The sequence below is a fragment of the Oreochromis niloticus genome, linkage group LG3, assembly GCF_001858045.2.
Source record: "Oreochromis niloticus isolate F11D_XX linkage group LG3, O_niloticus_UMD_NMBU, whole genome shotgun sequence".
NCBI classification, from domain to species: domain Eukaryota; kingdom Metazoa; phylum Chordata; class Actinopteri; order Cichliformes; family Cichlidae; genus Oreochromis; species Oreochromis niloticus.
Window position 1 is genome coordinate 83,708,424 of NC_031967.2, and position 18,207 is coordinate 83,726,630.

General features: G+C 43.1%; 1 protein-coding gene across 2 annotated transcripts; it reads right to left on the reverse strand.

The window, feature by feature from the left end:
* Positions 1-1,808: 1,808 nt before the first annotated feature.
* On the reverse strand, positions 1,809-17,892 carry LOC100705899 (NACHT, LRR and PYD domains-containing protein 12-like). Of its 2 annotated transcripts, XM_019356285.2 has the most exons (11): positions 17,006-17,892; positions 14,423-14,596; positions 13,982-14,152; positions 13,672-13,845; positions 13,226-13,399; positions 12,800-12,973; positions 12,355-12,528; positions 10,652-10,768; positions 8,563-8,736; positions 2,794-2,843; positions 1,809-2,654 (listed from the first exon to the last, which is right to left on the reverse strand). In XM_019356285.2, the coding sequence occupies exons 1-11, from the start codon at positions 17,872-17,874 to the stop codon at positions 2,125-2,127; spliced, it is 2,781 nt and encodes a 926-aa protein (XP_019211830.2). In that variant the 5' UTR covers positions 17,875-17,892; the 3' UTR covers positions 1,809-2,124. The 2 variants fall into 2 exon arrangements, with proteins under 2 accessions (XP_019211830.2, XP_025761202.1); XM_025905417.1 differs by lacking the exons at positions 12,800-12,973; positions 13,226-13,399; positions 13,672-13,845 and having other exon boundaries at positions 10,652-10,825.
* Between the last annotated feature and the right edge of the window lie 315 nt (positions 17,893-18,207).

Consider the following 18,207-nt stretch of genomic DNA (forward strand, 5'->3'; position numbering starts at 1 on the left):
ACCAAGCTGAAGAAGGAGTCCTATCGGGCATGGTTAGCCTGTGGGAATTCGTAGGCAGCTGATCAGTACCAACAGACCAAGCGGAGCAAGGCTCGGGCAGTGGCTGAAGCAAAAACTCGGGTTTGGGAGGAATTCAGAGAGGCCATGGAAAAACTTGTGAAAAAAGACTTTCAGACTGCCTAGGAGAGATTCTGACAATCCATCAGGCAACTCAGATGGGGAAAGAGGTGCTCTACCAGCACTGTGTATAGTGCGGGTGGTGCGCTGCTGACTTCGACTGAGAAAATTGTCAGGCAGTGGAAGGAATACTTCGAGGACCTCCTTAATCCCACTGGCATGTCTTCTGTGAAGGACGCAGAGTCTGGGGACAAAGGGGACGACCCGCCAACCTCTGGGGGCAAGGTCACTAAGGCAGTTAAAGAACTCCTTGATGGCAGAGCCCCTGGGGTGGATGAGGTCCACCCCAAGTTCCTGAAGGCTCTGGATCTCGTAGGGCTGTCCTGGTTGATACACCTCTACAATGTTGGATGGAGATCAGGGGTTGTGCCTCTGGCAGACCAGGGTGGTGGTTCCCATCTTTAAGAAAGGGGACCGGAGGGTGTGTTCCAACTATAGGGGGATCACACTCCTCAGCTTTTCTGGGAAAGTCTATGCCAGGGTGCTTGAAAGGAGAGTCCATCCTTTAGTTGAACCTCGGATACAGGAGGAACACAGAACACCCACATAGTCTGTCTGTTCCCAGGATTTGGGAGCAAAGACGCCATAAACCCAAATAAAACCCTTACTGGGAATATCTGCTCCTTTTGAGAGCTCCTTTTGTGAGATCCAAAATTGAGTCAGTAAGAGTATATGGACAAGCTGGAAAAAATGAGATTAAGAATTTTAATAAAATATTTGAATTCATTTTAATGAGCTCAGACTTGATGGAATTTCAGAGGAATTGGTTGTTATAGGAGCTTCAGTGAAACACAACATAAATGTTCACACTGAATATCCGTAAGTGGAGAAAGACAAAGAAAAAACAACACATGTGGATCTTGAATAATCGTAGTTTCTGTAGATGTGTAGATGAAGCCTCGAGAAGCTTTTGAGGATGCTTTCTGATTGTACTGAGAAAAAAGCTTTAAAGCCTGAAAGACAGACCCTACTAGTGACATCTAGTGGTCAACTGCAGTTATAGCAGATGATAGGTTTGTAGCATAAACCTATTCGCTGGAATGTTCAGGACAATTTGCTACACAGCAGAAACAAGACACAAGTAGGCAAAGTTCTTTGTAGTACTCATGCATGAGGGAGGCCTGCCTGGAGCCAAGTGTCGTTCCACCCACTTGACCTCCGTCAGACTCTCAGCCAGGTTCCCCATAGCACTCCTTTTATTGTGCTTACTTGAATATGCATAGGGTCATTAACATATAACGGCTTACATAGGTATACATGTGAACAAAGAATACCTTGTGTGTGTGTGTGTGTGTGTGTGTGTGTGTGTGTGTGTGTGTGTGTGGGGTCAAACTGTGACCCCAGGAAGACTCCCCAGAGCCGTCCATCTAAACAAAAGGCACTTAGCCTAAAACAGATATAGATACGTTTATTCTACCATAAAACAATAAGACAAGGTACGACCTCTCCCATGCTCCTAAAATGTGGGTGTGAAAGTCAGAGAGCTCTGGAATGCACACAAAGCTTGCAAACTATTAAGGATCAAACCTCTACCAATCTACACCTAATTATAAAACTCTAAGAACATATAAGTAGATATTTCTAAGCATAAATGACAATACAGACAATACAAATCTAACAGCAGATACACATTTCCAATGATTCACACATGTTGTTTATTCCAAATTCAACACAAAAGTAATTATAAATTATTGTGGGAGACCAGGTTGAATCAGTCACCTTACTTTCAGTGTCTTCATTGTGAAGTACGAAGCCTCAAACATCATTCGTCATGGGGATGTCATACAGTGTTTCAAACCAGTCTTCTTCAATAGAATGAAACAGGGTTTGGATCCTCAGTGCCTGACCCCACCTCTAGTAGCTTCATAAGTAATCATTTGTAATACACACATCTACAGACTGAACTATCTGTTCAACAGCCAGAGTGTTTCTCTAACAGGGTGACACTCAGCAGACAAACACTGAGGATCCAGGAGAACAAAAACCAAACGCAGGATAAACAGGTTCAGTGAATGTGGAGTTAAAGGTGTGAAGGTGGATCAGAGTGTCAGAGGAGACTCTGTAGAAGGACAGAGTGCCAGCAGGACAGTCCACATACACTGCTGCTCTGTTAGAGACTGAAGAGGAGGAGGAGATGAATGTTCTTATTTTATTGTGCCTAACAAAACGAGGAGCATCGTCAGTGCAGTACAGACTCCAGGACTGATCATTCCATCCACACAAACCGTCTTTACTTTTTCCTTTCCTTTTGATTTTTGTGTAACTCACTGATATATAAACATTTCCTCTCCACTCCACTTCCCAGTAACAGCGACCAGTGAGACCATTTCTACACAGCAGTTGATACCTGGGATCAAATCTGTGTGGATGATCGGGATATGATTGACGTTCCCAGACGCATGTCACCTTCTTCTTGTTGTCAGACAGTTTCAGGTATCTATTGACTGTGTTTGTGTCGATTGTGAGTTGACAGGAATCTGATGGAGAGAACAAACACAATCCAGGTGCAGTTATTGATTCATCATCCATTTATACCCTGACTCTTTGATGATGTGACAATATTAAGATTGTTTAATGTGTGCTGGTTTGCTTCCATGAAGCACATTAAAAACATACCCTTCCTCAGATCTTTGGCTCTCAACCATTGGACTCCAGCAGGCTCCACCCTGAAAGGGGGGGGGGGTCAGACCAGCACAGCACAGTCTTTCAGCACGCATGGACATTACACCACTCTCATAAAAATACTGTTAGACACTGATAAAGGAACAGTCCAACATTTTCACAAATTCATATGTGATGATTTGGACTGATCCTGGATCTGTCTTTGAAACAATTGTTCAATTGGTTGCTACAGAAAGAAATTAATAAAGTCAAGGCATGGCTGATCAGTGTTGTGATTTCAAATGGAGAGACTATTCTCTGTGTGACCTTTAGCTGCCCTGACACATGACTTTTAGATTGGCACCGCTTCAGTTAAGAGTGAATAATCCATACGTCATTTATTCAAGATTCAAGAAGTTTATTGTCATTTACACCACAAAACACAAATGGTTAAGCAGCGCAATAAAAGTCTTACTTTGCGGGTACCCTTCACACAACTAAAAGAAATTAACAATAGTAAAACAGTGGTTTGTAAATCTTGTAATAATAATAATAATAATAATAACAATAACAGAATAATAAAAACAACATAAAAGCAAGCAGTTTACGCAATCATAAAAGCATAAGACTAAAAACAAATTTAAAATAGCAGAGTGGAGAGGTTATGTGGGACAAGCTATTTTGAACAAGTGAGTTTTCAGTCTGGACTTAAAGAGAGAGAGGGAAGAGATATTTCTTAAATCAGGAGGTAGGGAATTCCAGAGTCGAGGAGAAGAGCAGCTGAAAGCCCTGCTCCCCATGGTGACAAGTCAGGGGGGAGGGGACAGAGAGAGAGAGAAAAGAAGAAGAAGGAGATCTGAGATTCCGAGATGGGATGGTGATCTGAACCAGATCAGAGAGATATGGAGGGGAGAGATGATGAATAGCCTTTAATGTATACAAAAGTATTTTGAAATTGTAGCGATATTTGACCGGGAGCCAATGAAGCTGCTGCAGGACAGGGGTGATGTGGTGAATAGAAGGGGTCCTGGTGATAATAGGGGCAGCAAAGTTCTGGACACGTTGGAGCTCATGGGTATAAACAGAATTTAAAGTGCAAGTAGTTGCAACACTGTCACAGTGATAATATATACAGAATATGCAATATTAGGGTGTATACGTAGAGATTTGTACAAAAATTGCAAATTTACAGGTTAGGGGTAATTACACTTGTATTATTTTGTGTGTAAGTGTACAAAATTGCAAATTACAGTTATGGATAAACAGTTCGACAGAGTGAGTGATTCAGTAGCCTGATGGCTGGTGGATAGAAGCTGTTTTTTAGTCTGGTTGGTCTTGCTTTCACACTCCTGTAGCATCTGCCAGATGCCAGGAGTGTGAACAGTGTGTGGTGTGGGTGGGTGCAGTCCTTGATGATATTGTGTTCCCTTTTCCTGACTCAAGTGTTGTCAATGTCCTGTAGTGGTAGGAGTGGTACTCCACAGATGTGTTGTGCCGTTTTGATGACACGCTGGAGAGCCTTCCTGTCCTGAGTGGTGCTGTTCCCATACCACACTGTGATGAAGTTTGTCAGGATACTCTCCACTGTGCATCTATAGAAGTTGCTGAGAAATTTGGAGGTTAATCCAAATTTTCTCCGCTTCCTTGGGAAGACGAGTCGTTGTTGAGCCTTCTTGATGATCTGCCGTATGTTATGGGTCCAGGTGAGATCCTCACTGATGTGGGTGCCAAGGAATTTGAAGGTTTTCACCCTCTCCACCTGAGTCCTGTTGATGCATAGTGGGGTGTGCTGGTCTATCCTCATTCTTGGGTCAATAATGATCTTCTCAGTCTTCTCAGCATTTAAGGATAGATTATTTTTCAGGCACCAGGACACCAGCTGAGCCACCTCTTTCCTGTAAGCAGCCTCCTCTCCACCAGTAATCAGGCCGATGATGGTTGCGTTGTCAGCAAACTTAGCTCTGAAGTTTGTTCTGAAGAGCAGACCCTCAAAGCCCCGAATCAGTCTCTTCACTCCAAACGTTAGTAATTTTACTTCCTGGGGGGCTCGTTTGAGGAGCTGCCTTGTATGCGCCCCTTACATTGCGCCCCATTACATAGACATGGTCCAGGATGTTGTTATTCCTTGTTGGAAGGCTCACATATTCATGGAATTTTGGAAGCACAGTCTTGAGGTTGCAGTGATTAAAATCCCCAGCAACAACAAACACAGCATCTGGGTGAGCAGTCTCATGTTTGCTGATGACGTCATGCAATAGTCCTAGCGATGTGGTCCGATCAGACCGCAGCGGGATGTTAACAGCCAGCAGAAACACAGCATTGAACTCCCTTGGTAAATAAAAGGGTCTGCACTTCATCATCGTGCTGATGGTGAAGTGCAGACCCTTTTTATTTATTGTATCGATGTCCACACAACAGTGTTTCTCCACCAGCTGAGTGTCCACACACCATCTGTTGTTGATGTAAATACATACACCGCCACCTTTCTTTTTACCCGAGGCAGATGTACGGTCTCCACGATGCACCGAGTGTGTCTGTAGCTGTATGGCCAAGTCTGGCATGCTCACCGTAGTCCAGGTTTCCGTAAAAATTGGAGCACAGCACTCTCTGATCTCACATTGAGATGTTATCCTGGTTCTCAGCTCGTTGGTCTTGTTTTCAAGAGAGCAAACGTTAGCTAATAAAAGGCTAGGCAGAGGTGGTCGTGTGACTCTAGCCTTTAGCCTAGCATGTAGCCTACCTCTCTTGCCATGCTCCACTTCAGCTACACTCTAAGTACCTGAGCCCAGGGGTGTTGCCTCCTGCCAGCTGGAGTTGGTAGGATCCAAGCACCATGTATTAGAAGACAAATGTGCGATTTCCTGCTGCTGCTTGGAAACTTGGTCAACGGACTATTGTTCAACAACCAAAGTTAAAAAAAACTGATCAAAGACTACTGATCAATGGCCATGAGTACCGTTCACAGAAAGATGGGGAATGGCTGCAATCACAGCATTGTAAGATGGTGAAAGATGTACACGTAGGCCCACTCCTCGATTCAGATGGTCTTTCCCTTTTCACATAAATGGCCTCCTTGACTCCCTGCTCAAACCAGTGTTTCTCCCTGTCCAGGATGTGAACATCACTTAGGCAGCAGTTGTCCTTCTCTCCTGGATCACCTGGACCATTCTTTCTTTCCTGAGGAAGCTGAAAAGAGCTGGAGTGGATGTTGACATCCTCATGTTCTTCTACAGCTGCGTGATGGGGTTTGCCAACCAGTCAATGTGTGCTTTGTGGACTTGAGGGAGGCACTTGATCGTGTCCTTCAGGGTGTCCTGTGGGACGTTCTTTGGGAGTATGGGGTGTCTGGCCCATTGCTAGGGGCCAGCCAATCCTTATTCAACCATTACAAGAGCTTGGTCCACATAGCCAGCAGTACATCTGACTCATTTCCGGTGGGTGATGGACTCCGCCAGGGCTGCCCTTTGTCACAGATTCTGTTTGTAATTTTTATGGACAGAATTTCTAGGCATAGCCAGGTGGTGGAAAGCTTCCACTTGGGTGGTCTCAAGGTCTCATCTTTGCTTTTTGGAGATGATAAGATAAGATAAGATACCTTTATTAGTCCCACAAGGGGAAATTTCATGTTAAGGCTGCCGACCTATTGCACACAATGGCGGCGCCATCTTACCCTCCGACCATACATACATTACACAAAAACATCACATGGGGAAGACAGGTCAGAGAGGTATAACAATGGAAAATGCACCACATGAGGAAAGATAAGGAGAAAAAAATAACTCCCCCCAGACTGAGCTCCAATAGGGAGATCAGTTTGAGAACAGAAAAAAAACCCCACCTCTGCACATAGCACATGAAAAAACTCTTAATACACCAAAGAAACACATGACAAGCAACAGGGATGGGTAAAGGGTGAGAGACAGCAAATGTAGATAGTACATCCGGGCCTGCAGCCTATGCGCTGGTCTCCATGATCCACCGTCAGCATCGGAAGGGAATAAGCGTCAAAGGCATTTGGAGGGGGAGGGGGGATGAGTGTACATCAGCATGTGTATAAATATGTCTGTGTGTGTGTGTGTGTGTGTGTGTGTGTGTGTATGTCCAGAGTTCAGCTGAGACAGTATCCTTCGCCCTGCCAGGCTAAGTAAACAGTCTTCCAGCCAACCCAGGTGGCCTTGCATAGAATGGGAACAACAGTCTAAACACAGTCGTTATCGTTTTGTTCAGCTCCAGCCTTGAGACCACATAGCCACATTATGATGGTGGTTTTTTCTTTAGTGTGAACAACTCATGAGAATTTCAAAGCTGTTCTAACAGTCCAACACCGGTCTCTCAATCTCCCGTTGGAGAGCCGTGACCTTCTCCATGATGTTATCAAACTTGCGCTCCGTGATGTTGTCATTCTTGTGCTCAAAGAGCCGATTCTGAGAACTCACGACCACAGTGAGCTGCCCCAAGATGTGATCCAATTTGCACTCAGAGGTGTTATTCCGAGCGAGCCCCTCCAAGATGTAATCCAGTTTGCGCTCAGAGGTCTTATTCTGAGTATTCATGGCAGCCGTAAGCTTCTCCAAGATCTTATCCGTGCTGCACTCAATGAGCCCATTTTGAGAACTCACGTCTCGTTCCATTGTTTCAATCCCAGCGGGCAGCCTTGTGGGGGTTTGAACAGCCGGTTCCGCTTTCTTAATTCTTCGATAAGCCAGGGCCAAGCCAGCTCCGATCAGCAAGAACCCTGTTATCATGGTTCCGAATAGGTAGATATCTTCAGCACTCAGGCTCACCTGAGCCCAGACTTCTCGTTGAGAAAAAGGTGTCAATTGCATTCAGGGACCAGTTGATCAAATCCATAATTCCTCTTTTAGGTTTTAGAGAACAGACTGTGAGAGACTGTTCCAGGGAAAAGTAATACAAAAAACACAAGACTAGGACACAAGAGGCTAAGCAGGGAAGCTAAGGGAGAGGAGGAGGAGGAGAGGAGAAAAGTGTGACTGCCTTCGTCAAGAGCAAGAGAGAATTGCAGATGATGTGGTTTTGTTGGCTTCATCAGGTGGTGGCCTCGAACTCACACTGGAGTAGTTTGCAGCTGATTTGTGAAGCAGCACAAATGGCTGATGCTGCCCCCGCGATAAGAGTAAGAAGATGGGTGGATTCATGAATTAGAATTTTCACACCTTGTGATTTGAACTCCAATTTTATTTATTATTTGTTTAATTTTTTTTTAAAAAACATATTATGCATCACTTTTATATTTTTATTTTTTTAATTTTAATAATTGTATTAGTTTTCTTCAATTGTAGTGTTAATTTTATTTTTAAAACACACTTGTCTTTCTGTCCTGTGTGTTTGACTGCTCATGTCACATCTGCATGAAACAAACAGGCCCTTTCACATAAGACACAGCATGCACAGCATTCTGAAATTCATTCATTTCTATTGCTTGTGCCGCGCAATGACGGTATCCCACACTAAGTTCAATCACAGAGTTCAGTGAACTTTATGACAAGTTTACATGCATATATAAGGACTTCCAGAGTCTTTGAGTAAGCAATTCCATTTAAACGGCTCTGGGGACCTCGGGAGATAAGCAGTGTTGTGCAAATGACACACTCTTCGCTAGTAGGAACAGTTACAAAGCTTCCTTCTTTATGAATAAGGATACAAATCATGTACAAGCAGAGTGGAATCGGCACCGTGACATAAGACTGCATGCCACATCCTATGTGAAAGGGACTTAAAGAACACATAATTTTTTTTCCAGCTCTTCAACCTCTTCATCAATACCTGAGAGTGTCCAGTCTCCAATGTGGATCCTTCAGTCCAGCTGACAGCAGCTTCATTCCTGAGTCTCCTCTATGATTGTAGGTTAGGTCCAGCTCTTTCAGATGGGAGGGGTTAGAACTAAGAGCTGAAGCCAGAGAAGTACAGCCTTCCTCTGTGATCTGACAGCCTGATAGACTACAGACACACAAATAACAATCCATCTGTGAAGAAGGTGAGGGTTTGATTTTTAAGTATTTGTTTTCTGTTTTTTTGTTAAAGCCACAATTCACAGTAATTTAATTCACCAAATCACACCAAATGACAACAGGTGCCTCAAGGTGCTTTATCATAATAATAATAATAATAATAATAATGGATTGCATTTATAAAGCGCTTTACAATTCCACTATTCATTCACTCTCACATTCACACACTGGTGGAGGCAAGCTACAGTTGTAGCCACAGCTGCCCTGGGGCAGACTGACAGAAGCGAGGCTGCCATATCGCGCCCCTCTGGCCATCACCAGTAGGCGGTAGGGTAGGGTAAAGTGTCTTGCCCAAGGACACAACAACCAGGACAGAGAGCAGGACAGAGGGATCAAACCGGCGGCAGATGCGCTTCCCAACCCCCTGAGCTGCGGTCGCCCCATTATATTTATATTGTAAAGACCCTACAATAATATAGAGAAAACAAATTCAGAGAGGTGTATACACATTAGTGACAAAGGTGAGTGAAGAAGAAACACTGTGTAACATGGGAATCCCCCAGAAGCCTAAACCTATTGCAGGATATCTAAGGGAGAATTCAGGGTCATCTGATCCAGCCCTAACTATATGGTTTAGCAAAAAGGAAAGTTTGAAGCCTAATCTTAAAAGAGGAGATGTTTGTCTCCCAAATCCAACTGGAAGCTGGTTCCATAGACAATTCTGGATTTAACAGGGAGCCAGTGAGAAGAAATTTTAGGTGACATATGCTCTCGCTTTCTAGTTCACGTCGTACTCTTGCTGCAGCATTCAACTAATGTGATGGCCACATGACACTAGTCATCTCAAGTGACTAATAAGATATTAGACAGAAAACCCTATCCTTCAGACGATTTCCTCTAAGCAGCACTTGGTGAAAGCGGAAAGACAGAACTTCCTTTTAACAAGAAGAAACTGCAACAGAACCAGGCTCAGAGAGGGCAGCCATCTGCTTGGATTAGTTGGGAGTTAAATGAAAAAGAAAGAAAGTGCAAAATATTTAGTCTAGTACCATCTGATTGAAGCAGTTAGTCCATAGTTGTTGGACTGAGTCTTTTAAATTCTTCTTGGCTCTTCAATCGAAAACAGTCCACCATCTGGGGATTTTATCTGGAATACCTACAAACAACAGCAGACTCTCAAACCATCTCTCTCTGCTGCAAAAGGCAACACAAGTTGTGGAAGAAACCATGTAAATGTTTGCTTGAGGAGGAAACTGTGTCAGGCTTAATTGCTGATTCCCCCAGGCCTGCATTTCTATATTGTTTGCTGTCCAATGTGCACTTTCTGGAGAACAAAAATGGAGAATCGCAAACTGGATTTAATAAAAGAAATGCAAGGTAAAAGACTATTGTGTTCTAATGACGAAGAAGAAGCTAAAGCCTATTATTCCCCAACAGTGCCATTAACGTGGATTAACAACATGTGTCTGGTGCACAAACTCTGCACCCATCTTAAGCTATTGCAATTTTTAAAAAAAGTATCTCCTTTATTATATGCCCTCTAATGCAAAGACATCCATACTATCAGTCTGTCAGTACAATACAAAGCAGCAGCAGGTATTTTATTTAAAGCTAAAGACACTGAAACAATTAGAACTGGAACTTCACAACAGGGGAATACAGACATCGCACATGAAATTACCTGAGCGGTGTTTTTGGGTACACATAAAATAAACATTTTAGAGGACATTTAAGATCAACATTGATATGTTTTAAAATGATAGAAAATGGAATGTTTAATGTTAGACAACAAGGTTATTTAACAGTTCGTGTCTATAAAAAATATTCTACATGAAAAAAGCAGTTTGAGAACGAATATAATTCAAGTTTTAAATGGTCATTAGTGAAAAGACTTGAAACCTTACCTAAGAGTCTGAAGTTCACAGTGTGCACTCTGCAGTCCAACAGACAGAAACTTCACTCCTGAATCTTGGAGGTCATTGTTACTCTGGTCCAACTCTCTCAGACTAGAGGATTGGGAGCTGAGAAGTGAGGACAGTGCATCACAGCTTCTCTCTGTCAGTCTGCAATCACTTAGTCTGAAGAATTATAAACAGGAAAACAAACAACACCTTTGTTAAAGTACAGGATGGGCCATTTATATGAATACAATAACATGGGAATGGTTGGTGATATTAAAGTCCTGTTTGTGGCACATTAGTATATGTGAGGGGGCAAACTCCTCAAGATTGGTGGTGACCATGGTGGCCATTTAGAAGTCGGCCATCTTGGATACAACTTTTGTTTTTTCAATAGGAAGAGGGCCATGTGACACATCAAACTTATTGGTAATGTCACAAGAAAAACAACGGGGTGCTTGGTTTCAACGTAACTTTATTCTTTTATGAGTTATTTACAAGTTTCTCTTTGTTCACAGCCATTGACATGTCGAAGAGGTTAACACGTGAGGAGCGGATCAAAATTGTGTTGATATCTAGTGAACACAGTAACCGGGTCATTGCAGCAGATTTCAATGCAAGACACCCTACGAGACCACCCATCTCCCATGCTACAGTTAGCAAACTGCTTGCTAAGTTTCGTGAAACTGGTTCAGTGTTGGATTTGCCAAAATGTAGATGCAAGAAAACTGTCACTAATGAAGAAACATCAGTGGCTGTCCTAGCTTCATTCAGCAAGAGCCCACAGCGTAGCACTCGCCACATGTCACTGGAGAGTGGCATTAGTTGAACATCCCTTCGGCGGATATTAGCTACTCACAAATGGCACCCTTACAAACTCCAGCTACTGCGGCATTTCAACGAGGATGACCCAGATCGGCGCACATAATTTGCAGAATGGGCAAAACAAAAATTGGAACAGGACCCTCAGTTCACGCAGAAGATTTTGTTCAGTGATGAACGTTTATGTGAATGGTGAAGTTAACAAACAAAACCACCGCTATTGGTCTGACACTAACCCACATTGGATGGATCCCTCCAAGACTGTTGGAACAACAAAAGTGATGGTTTGGTGTCGTATATGGGGTACAACGATAGTGGGTCCATTCTTCATCAATGGAAACCTCAAGACCACTGGATATTTGAAATTGCTACATGATGATGTGTTTCCTCTATGCACTGAAGCTGGCACGTTCCCAGAGTTTTTCCAGCAACATAGTGCACCACCACATTAGGGTGCCAGGTCCGAGCATTCCTAGATGAACAGTTTCCTGGAAAGTGGATTGGTCGTCGTGGGCCAGTTGAATGGCCCCCAAGGTCTCCCGATCTGACCCCCTTAGACTTTTATCTTTGGGGTCATCTGAAGGCAATTGTCTATGGTGTGACGATACGAGATGTGCAGCACCTGAAACTACGGATACTGGATGCCTGTGCTGGCATTTCTCCTGCGGTGTTGCTATCAGTGTGTGATATACACATATACTAATGTGCCACAAACAGGACTTTAATATCACCAACCATTCCCATGTTATTACGGTGTATCCATATAAATGGCCCACCCTGTATATTCGTGGTGCAATGAAGAGGTACTAGTTTTGACATTATTTAAACTTTTTCAGCACTGGCTGGAATTCTTATTGCGTTATATTAAACAAGTAACTTGATCTGACCTTAGAGTTTTCAGTTGACAGTGTGGACTGTGCAGTCCAAAAGAAAGAAGCTTCACTCCTGAATCCCGCAGGTCATTGTTACTCAGATCTAGCTCTCTCAAACTAGAGAACTGGGAAGTAAGAAGTGAGGACAAAGCTTCACAGCTTCTCTCTGACAGCCTACAGCCACTTAGTCTGAGGAATATGAACAAAATGACAAATAACACTGGTATTAAAGTGCATTAATTGAGAAATGAAGCGTTACCAGATTTGGCAACATGTAACAATATATCAGGACTGCCTGGAATTCTTTGAGTTTAACGTTAAAGAAGTCTCTTGATCTGACCCGAGAGTTTCCAGTTTATAGTGTGGACTCTGCAGTTCAAAAAGTGTGAATTGGGCAATGTTTTATTCATTTTAGCACTAGCTGGAATTTCTAATTTATATTAAACAATCTTGAGCTGACCTGAGAGTTTCCAGTTTCCAGTGTTCATCCTGGAGTCCAGTAGACAGAAGCCTCACGCCTGAATCCTGCAGATCATTATTACTCAGGTCCAGCTCTCTCAGACTAGAGCATTGCGAACTGAGAACTGAGGACAGAGTTTCACAGCTTCTCTCTGAGAGGTTGCAGTCACTCAGTCTAAAAAACATGAAAAAGAAGAAAAAAAGAAAAAAAAATAATATTGGTGTTAAAGTATATTTATTGTGCAATACAGAGTCGATTGATTTGACAATATTTGATCTGTTTCTTGACTTTCTGCCTTATTTTAAACGAGTTAGAAATGTGTCATTTTTTATGTAAAAATGAGTGCATACACGTGTAGATGAAGGTCACTTAATTAGCTTTTTAATTTTTTTTCAACAAATGAAACAGATTATCAATTTATTTTACCTTAAAGTCTTCAGTTTCCAGTGTTGACCCTGCTGTCCAGTACACAGAAACTTCAGTCTTGAATCCTGAAGGTCATTGTTACTCAGGTCCAGCTCCATCAGAGTAGTGGATGGGGAGCTGAGAACTGAGGACAAAGCTTCACACCGTTTCTCTGAGAGGCTACAGCCACTCAGTCTTGAAGAATTACAATAACATAGAAAACTGATCTTACAGTCTATTCAAGATAAAATGAGGCATTAGTAGCTTTTCACAATATATAACCTGTTTTAGATCTGGCTGCAGTCCGTATTGCTTTATGTTAAATGAGTCAGAAATGTGGCAATTTAAGGTGACTTTGAATTGCATTGAAAAACAACTACATCAACAGATAAAGAAGGTCACTTAATTGGCCACTATGTTATTGGTTATCTGTGAAGGTTAATAAAAACAATATCACTTGAGCTGACCTGAGAGTTTCCAGTCCACAGTGTGGACTCTGCAGCCCAACAGATAAAAGCTTCATTCCTGAATCCTGCAGGTCATTGTTACTCAAATCCAGCTCTCTCAAACTAGAGTGCTTGAAACTGAGAACTAAGGACAGTGTTTCACAACTTCTCTGTGAGAGTATACAGCCACTCAGTCTGAAGAATTGTGAGAAACAACACAAATGTTAAAATGTATTCATTGTAAAATGAGAAGTTAGTGAATTGGGCAATGTTTTATTCATTTTAACACTAGCTGGAATTTCTAATTTATATTAAACAATCTTGATCTGACCTGAGAGTTTCCAGTTTCCAGTGTTCATCCTGGAGTCCAGTAGACAGAAGCTTCACTCCTGAATCCTGCAGATCATTGTTACTCAGATCTAGTTCTCTCAGACTAGATGACTGGGAGCTGAGAACTGAGGACAGAGCTTCCCAGCATCTCTCTAGGTAACAGTCATTCACTCTGAAGAGAACAAGAAGACAAATAACACTAGTGTTAAAGTATATTCATAGTGTAATGAGGAGTTACTGGATCTGGCAATACTTGATCAATTTCAGAACTCTCAGCAGTCCTTTTTACGTTTTGTTAAACAAGTCAGAAATGTGACAGTTTAATGTGACTTAGACTATAACACAAAAATTATATAACATACAATAGCATGTAATGAAAATCAATGAGTTACAAATACTATTGGCTATGTTAGTCAGTTAACAGGATTTCACTTTATTTGACCTGAGAATTTCCAGTTTACAGTGTTGATTCCGCAGTCCAGCAGACAGAGTCTTTATTCCTTGATCCTGGAGGTTGTTGTTACTCAGGTCCAGCTCTTTCAGACTAGAGGACTGGGAACCGAGAAGTGAGGACACAGCATCAAAACTTTTCTTTGTCAGGTTACAGTTACTCAGTCTGTGGAGGAAAAAAAGAAAGAGAAGGAAAAAAACATAACTGTTGTTTATAATTCTGTTGCTAGGTGACAGTAACTAGACAGGCAACAATATGCAATACTTTACAGTAGGAGTATTCTTCTCTTTTACATTTGTAAATATTTATTCTGGGAATTTCCAGTTCAAAATAATATCACACACAGCGTCGTGGAACAGCCCCTAACCATAACACTACCCCTTAACCCTCCTTTCTTCTGAACAGCCACTTTCAGGAAGCCTATTAAAGATCAGTACTAAAAAAATAGGATTTCTGGTTCCTGATTGAAAATGGAAACTTTTCCAATCCACCTGTAGATGTTGGAGAGTGAATCAGATATAGTAATGATAGTGGAAAGGCAACAAAAGGCAGGACGATGTCTGTGTCTGGTACATTTCTAATGCATTTTGTGGTGGATTTAGCTTTTTCAACCACAATAAACACACAATAAGATTTAACTTTTTCCAAACTATTTGAAAGGTAGTAGTGAGGTAAATGCTGACTGAAGTTACTGTCAAGAAGAAAACAAAAGTAATGCCTTGAGTAAATTATACTACAGGACCTGTGCTTATGGCAGCTACCCAGTAAGACTGGTTTTCTACTTTAGACTTTAAATGGTAAACAGTAAATGGATCTTAAAGACTTTGTAATCATGGCTTCTGGTAAGATGAGCAAAGAAATAGATACAGTGGGATGCAAAAGATTGGGCAACCTTGTTAATAGTCATTATTTTCCTGTATAAATCGTTGGTTGTTACAATAAAAAATCAAAGTTAAATATATCATATAGGAGACACACACAGTGATATTTGAGAAGTGAAATGAAGTTTATTGGATTTACAGAAAGCGTGCAATAATTGCTTAAACAAAATCAGGCAGATGAACGCAACCACACAATGGACCCAGCAGCACTCGCCGCCTCAGAAGAACTGGCAGGATATCATTTACTCCGTGGACTGGCTATGTAACCAGTGGCTGGATTTTCCTGAGGTGGAGTTTCGTTGCGCTGTAGCTAGCGGGCTACAGCCATTAGTTTCTGGTCTTCTCTGACTACTGAATTCTCTTGACTCGCTAATACAGGACTTTCTTCGCAATACATTGCACCTTCATTCCCCAACTCCAACTGCTCACCTGCCCGGCCTACCAGCTCGTGCTGCAGAGGACTCGCAGCACAAGCTGCCTGACATAACGCCACCTGAAATGGTGGTTCGCCACCTGAAATGCAGGCGATCTTAGACACCCTGCAAAGGAGTGTTTTTTTATCTGCTCACTCAGAGCAGGGCATTAATCTCACAAAGACTGCCTTCTCTGATCCTGCCACTCTGACTCCTTGTGCTACTGTTCTTAAGACAGCTGCGGCCCAGCATTCCCCTGCACTTGTCTCTGTTTCCCAGGAGAGGGGGGCTTGGGCCCAGTTGGTCCCTGCTTCAGTTTCCAGGCCGGCTGAAGCCCTGCTGGTCCATGCACCCGTATCAGCTCCTTGGGTGGGAGCAGCAGCTGCCCAGTCGCTGCCAAGACCTGTCCCAACCGTTGAGGTTAGGCCCACCTGGATGCCCAGGTGCTCAGTTATTTGTTCGGCCAGGGGTCTCCGTACCTGCTGACCCTGTGTCTGCCTCTGCTGGAGGGTCCGAGGGGCCCGGCCAGCCATCGTCTGTTCCCACTGGGGGTTCTGAAGAACCGGACCAGTCATCTTCCGTTCCTGCTGGAGGGTCCGAGGACCCGTTTCAGCCGTTTTCCGTTCCTGCTAGAGGGTCCTTCCTTGTCTGGTCCTGCCTCGTCTCCTGTGGCTGCCACGCTGCCATCAGGTACTGCTCGGTCTGCACGTCCACGTCCTGTGCCAGCACCTCGTCGGCGTCGGCCACTTTCCAGCAGGAGGGCCTTGGAGTATGGCTAATCCTCTACATCAAAAGGAGCTTGAAATGCTTGGGCATCTGGCATCCCCCCAGATGAGGTGATCCAAGCATGTCACACAGTGAGGAGGACAGGGCAGACCCAGGAAAGAGAAAGCATATCTCTTGGCTGGTGGAGCAGTCACTTGTTAGAGCTGCAAGAAGAGTTAGTGACTTTGACTGTGCACAGGTTCCAAATCTGTTTACCTCCATAGATGTTCAAAGCTTGTGCTCCTGTATAATCCAAGTTTCAGTATTTATGTCTCAAGGAGGAAGACCTAATTTTATATTATTGAAATGTAGAAGTTTACACTTTGTGTTATTTAATTTATTACAACTGTAAATAAATCAGGTACACCCTGATGTCATGTGAAATTTCGAATACACTTTATCTTAAGATATGAACCTGGTGAGGAAGAGATCAGTGACTCAGTTAATTGGTGGATGTCTCTACCTGTCTTAAATAAATACATTAAAAATAAAGAAATGAGCTCACATTTACTTACAGAGCTTTGTTGGAGGCTTTGACCACTGGCAGCAGCCTCAGAAGAGCCTCCTCTGAAGCAGAGTATTTCTTTAGGTCAAACACATCCAGATCTTCTTCTGATGACAGTAAGATGAAGACAAGAGCTGACCACTGACCAGGAGACAGTTTATCTGTGGAAAGGTGTCCTGATGTCAGGGACTGTTGGATCTCCTCCACCAGCGAACGATCATTCAGTTCATTCAAACAGTGGAACAGATTGATGCTTTTCTCTGCAGACAGATTACTTCTGATCTTTTCCTTAATGTACTCGATTGTTTTCTCATTAGTCTGTGAGCTACTTCTTGTCTCTGTCAACAGGCCTTGTAGTAGAGTTTGATTGGTCTGCAGTGAAAGGCCCAGAAGGAAGCGAAGGAACAAGTCCAGATGTCCATGTGGACTCTGTAAGGCCTTGTCCACAGCAGTCTGATGGAGAGATTGTTGTTTCGGTTTGTTGAATAATTTAGACCACTTGGAGGTTGTTTGTTGCTTCTCCAACAAATTGACTTCAGAGTTGATGAAGGTAAGATGGACATGAAGAGCAGCAAGAAACTCCTGAACACTCAGATGGACGAAGCAGAACACCTGGTTATGGTAAAGCCGCGTCTCCTCTCTAAAGATCTGTGTGAACACTCCTGAGTACACTGAGGCTGCTCTGATATCGATGCCACACTCTGTCAGGTCTGATTTATAGAAAATGATGTTTCCTTTCAGAAGCTGATGAAAAGCCAGGTGTCCCAGAGACCCAATCATCTTCCTGCTCTCTGGACTCCAGTGTGGATCTGTCTCAGCTCCTCCATCATACTTGACCTTCTTCACTTTGGCCTGAACCACCAGGAAATGGATGAACATGTCAGTCAGGGTCTTGGGCAGCTGTCCTCCCTCTCTGGTTTTCAGCATATCCTCCAGAACTGTAGCAGTGATCCAGCAGAAGACTGGGATGTGGCACATGATGTGGAGGCTTTGTGATGTCTTGATGTGGGAAATGATCCTGCTGGCCTGCTCCTCATCTCTGAATCTCTTCCTGAAGTACTCCTCCTTCTGTGGATCAGTGAACCCTCTCACCTCTGTCACCATGTCAACACATTGCAGAGGGATTTGATTGGCTGCTGCAGGTCGTGTGGTTATCCAGAGGCGAGCAGAGGGAAGCAGTTTCCCCCTGATGAGGTTTGTCAGCAGCACATC